Genomic DNA, 4794 nt, shown 5'->3' with positions numbered 1-4794 from the left:
CTCAATGTTTTATCAAATTTTATTTTTTTATTTGTAACATTTTTATAAAATATAGCTAATTATATATAAAATTTGTTAAAAAAAATATTGTTAATTTATATGTTAATTTTGGAAAAAAATTGTTCATTGCTAAATTATAAACGAAATAATTGAATAATTCAATTTAATTATATTTTCGAATTAAGAATCTCAGAAAGTAAGCTTGAAGTTTTTTAATAACTACAACTGCGTTGCTATTTTTAGGAATAACTATTATTAACGTGGGTATAAAAATAAATAAAACCCCCCTGCCCATCTCCAAGAATGAGCAAAGTTGGGAGGGATCAATGATCAAGGATTTAAACCAAAGTCACATTTTTCCAAAAGTCCCTCCATTTAAAAGGTTTAATAACTTAAATAAATAAAATAAATATCTAAATATTTTGATTATGGGAATTTTGATTAATTATATTAATAATTATTATAATACAAATTTAAAAATGTTGTATATTAATACACCTTATTAAATTATTACACTCATTAATAAGTATAAATGACAATAATTTAAAATATAATTTTAATAATTAAGTAATTTAATATTATATATATAATTTAAGTGATTGGATGTGAACTAATATTGTTAGATACCAATTTCAAAAATATAGCATATTTAAAGCAGTTTGTATTTAGCAAAAGTTTAAATAAAATTACTTTTAATTTATGTTTTAAACAATGAAATGATATTAATATAGTTAAATTACTATGAAATGTCCCGAATTTATATTTGACAAGCCGACTGGTTTGGGGATAAGAAGAAAACAATTAATTGAGTAAGCAAGTGAAAAACTTGAAATTGTTAAAAAGTAGCAAAAAAATAAGAATAAAAAATAACGAAATCAAAGAGAAGTCGAGAAATTTGGCGAATGATAAAGACCTCCTTTCGGTTGAAAAGAAAGAGACTCCGGAGTGTATGTGGCCAACTCTTTAGGGAGCTTAACTCGACGAGAAACAAGACAAATGCGACAGCTTTGAAGACGATATGTCTGGAATGAAGACTGTGTTGGAAGGTCTTGACTGGCTGCTAAGACATACAAACGTGCAAAGAACATGTATATGAAAAATTTGACTGTGAAGAAAAACAATCTTAAAGTCATGTGTTTTCCTTTTCTATTTAGGAGACGCTTGTCATCAGGCATTTGCGGCAACGCGTTAAAGACTTGTTGATAAGCCCTTTGACTAATTAAATAGAACAACGTTGTATGGACTACTTCTAAACGTCTTCGTGAATTGTTTACCCTCATCGTGTAAATGAGGGTAAACACCCAGAGCTTAAACCTTTAAGAAGAACGTTCAGATGGCCGAACAAAAGAAGGTCGAGACTATGAAAGACTATAAGGCCGCTTCTGAAGAATTGATGAGAACAAAGACGGAACTTGACGAGAAACAAGACGAATGTGACAAACTTGAAGATGATATGTCTGAGATGAAGACTGAATTGGAAGCCCTTGAACAAGCTGCGAAGACTTATAAACAATCGAAGAACACTTATGAGAAGAAATTGACTGAGTAGAATGAGCAACTTGATCTTGAAAGAACCACTGCTCAACAGGCTAAAGCACAGAAGAAGAAATACGCCGAGTAGCTTAGAGAAGTGATGGAGAAATAAAACGAATTTGGTGAATATAAGGAACAAGCTGAGAAATCTATCAACTCGTTGATTGCTCAAAAAGCTGATTTACAGATGGAACTTGAAAAGGAGAGAGCAGTGAAACAACAAACCAAATTTAAAGACTTCAATTGAAAGTTATCTATTTGAAATATAAATTGGCGGACGCTGGTGCGACTGGAGCTTTAATTGCTAAATCGAAAGCGAAATATAAAACAGAATTGGAAGTAATCAAACCAGAGAAGGAAGAAACACAAAACGCCGCTGCTTAAGGTCGAGAAGAAAACCAAACAATACACCAAAGAGGTTGAAGAGGCTGAGAGAAAGCTTGTAGAATTCGAACAGAAGGAAGCTACCTCAAATAGGTAAGACACAAGCCGATTTGAAAAAGACACAACAATCAGTCAGAGACGGTGAATTGAGAGTTGCAGATAATCTGGAGAATGTCCGAACAATAAACAGCTTTACGTTGATCAAGTAAGTGCTTAAAAAACTTTGAAATGAAGTGAAACACAAAAACGAGGATTATTAATTTTTTTCATTATTATAGTTTTTTATATTAAAATCTGGTTTAAATACAAGAGTCTTGTTATTTGTAAAATAAAGTATTTTAATTATATTTTAATGGTTTGATTATGACTAGATACCTCAAGTCTATTAAAGATAGACTCCAAGTTAGAGTCTATTGGTAGACTCTAATAATTCCACAAAGAAAAGCTTTAAGATAACAATTTCATATTTAGAGATGGATCTTACAGATGACACGAAAAAAGGGGATGTTCTATTTTTAATAAAGAACCAGGGTTTCTATACAAAATCGAAACAAATCGATAACTTCAATTTATATTTTATAATCAGAACTTAAAAAACATATAGAGTAGCAAGAAGAGAGAAAAGAAAGCAGAGAAAAGAAGCGGCATTGTTTTGAGCGAGAAGGTAAGCGAGAAAAATAATAAGCTTCGTTATAAATCATTCAAATTTGTATTTTGTTTACTAAGCATGTTTTCGAACAATCTAAAAATGGATTCTTGGTTAATATTTTTGTTTCAATTCGAAATTCGATTAACAAGTAGTACCCCTTATTTCTTGTTTTCCATCTTGTCATGCATCTTCTAATTATAAATTGATGTTATTGTTATTATGTTTGATGTATTACAATTAATTAGTGCCCGACTTTTAGTAATTTTTTTATAATTAATTAATAAAAAATATTAGTTTTTAATTATGATCTTATTATTGTTTTTGTCAAATAGTTTATTTTTGTAATAATATTATAGTTATTATATAGTTTTTTGTTTTACTCACGATGGTTTTGATATAGTTGTTTTATAATATTTTTATAGTTGTTGTATAGTGTTTAAAAAATGTATGGTAATAGTTTAAGTGTGTTTGGTTGTAGATTCGTTTATTAATCATGTTTCAGAGCGATTTCCCTGTTTGTTAAATATTTTACCATTGTTTTTCTTGTTATTGTTTGAGTCGGCAACTATTTCAATGTTTTAATGATTTTTTTTTTGAAGTATTGCATCGAACACGATTTATGTTTCATGGTATCTTGTTTATTTTTTGTGTGTTGTTTATATTGTTTGTTTGAGTAATTGGTACTAAACACGCCATTTTGTTTGCTGTTTTGAAAGATAAATTATCTATTTTATTATTTATAGATTTGTACGAAAGCTATATTTGTATTCATTTTGTTAACTTGTGTACCTTTTGCTCCGTTGAAGTTTTCAAAATGTGCTCCACCTGTTTTATTTGGATTTTTTAAGACCATTTGTTAACTTTTTCACTATTTTGATATTTGGAGGTGGTAATCAATTCATCCTAAAATTCAGAAAAACACTATAAAACCAACCTAATAATCTACACAGAAATAAAAAATGGTAATCCAAACAATTAATTTTTTCTTCTTAAAAATGAGGCTTTTTTTCAAAAAATATGGTAAAAGAGGAAGAAAAAAACACTAAAAATTAAATGGACGCAGTTTTGGGCAGCGGCACTCAATGAGTAAATTTTGAAAAACGCCTGATTGTGAACTGGAGTGTGCACTGGGTGCACAAGTGGGTACGTGCCAACATCACCAATCACAAACAAATGTGAGACGTGCAGAACTTTTGATGTGAATTGTGCTGAGTGCGAAACAGACCAACGAAAGTGCATCAACTGTCAAAATGGGATGTATCCAAACACAAGTAAAACATGCACTCGATGTGATGCAAGTTGTAATGGGCAATGCAACACATCAAATGGTGTCTTTACAGGCTGCACAACAAACAACGTCTTCACTGATACACCCGGCAAAGCGTGTGTTGCTTGCAAATCATTTGACACAAACTGCTTCACCTGTTCACCAGACTTTTCGAGAAAGTGCAAAGTGTGTGTAATTGGGTTCTATCCCGACGATGTATTTGGCAAATGTGTTGCGTGTGCGACAATAACAAATTGCAACACGTGTTCATCTGATACACAGAAGTGCCTGACATGCAAAGATCCGTTTATTCAGAAGAGTGGTGGTTGTGAAATCTGTCCGATTGAAGAATTTAAGTTCAGCGAGACAACATGTTCAAAATGTTACAACACAATCGACAATTGCAACACATGTGATACAATCGCTGTTGGCAAAGCAAGATGTAATGTGTGCATTTCTCCTTAAGTTTTGAATGGCACAAAATGTGAATTGTGTCAATCGAATGAATATTATGACAACACAAAAGGCACCCCAAGTTGTATTCAGAATGAAATTAACTGTGACATTTTACTTGGCAAAGAAAGCTGTCTGGACTGCAGTGACACTTTCTTTGTTTCCAACTCAAAATGTGTTTCATCTGAAAGTTGTGAGTCACCAACTTTAACTTCGTGTGATTGTTTAGACCAAATATCAATCAACTCAAGATGTACATCAAAAATAGATCGTTGTAAATACCAGAAATCTGAGAAGGGTGTTTCGACGTGTATTACATGTGTTGATAATTATACTTTGAATGATGGTGATATGTGTGAACAACAGAGTGTGTATGAGTTTTTGAGAAATGGAGTTGTTTTTGGTTGCAAAACGGGAACGTATTTGACAAAACAAAACACGTGCAACAGTTGTGGTACATCAAATGCAGTTTGTACAACTCAAAACAAGTTTTTGAAGTGTGGTGATT

General features: G+C 31.3%; 2 protein-coding genes across 2 annotated transcripts; both read left to right on the top strand.

Annotated features, from left to right (window-relative positions):
• Positions 1-3821: 3821 nt before the first annotated feature.
• On the top strand, positions 3822-4298 carry EIN_203230 (hypothetical protein; the record flags this gene model as incomplete). Its single annotated transcript, XM_004183713.1, has 1 exon — positions 3822-4298. The coding sequence occupies one exon, from the start codon at positions 3822-3824 to the stop codon at positions 4296-4298; it is 477 nt and encodes a 158-aa protein (XP_004183761.1).
• An 82-nt stretch (positions 4299-4380) lies between these two features.
• Positions 4381-4785, top strand: EIN_203220 (hypothetical protein; the record flags this gene model as incomplete). Its single annotated transcript, XM_004183712.1, has 2 exons — positions 4381-4445; positions 4478-4785. Coding segments are annotated over 2 exons (373 nt in total), but the record flags the coding sequence as incomplete, so codon positions are not given.
• Positions 4786-4794: the final 9 nt, after the last annotated feature.

This window comes from Entamoeba invadens (genome assembly GCF_000330505.1).
Source record: "Entamoeba invadens IP1 unplaced genomic scaffold scaff_1105074724573, whole genome shotgun sequence".
In the NCBI taxonomy this organism is placed as follows: domain Eukaryota; phylum Evosea; order Mastigamoebida; family Endamoebidae; genus Entamoeba; species Entamoeba invadens.
This window is presented reverse-complemented; position numbering and strand designations above follow the sequence as displayed.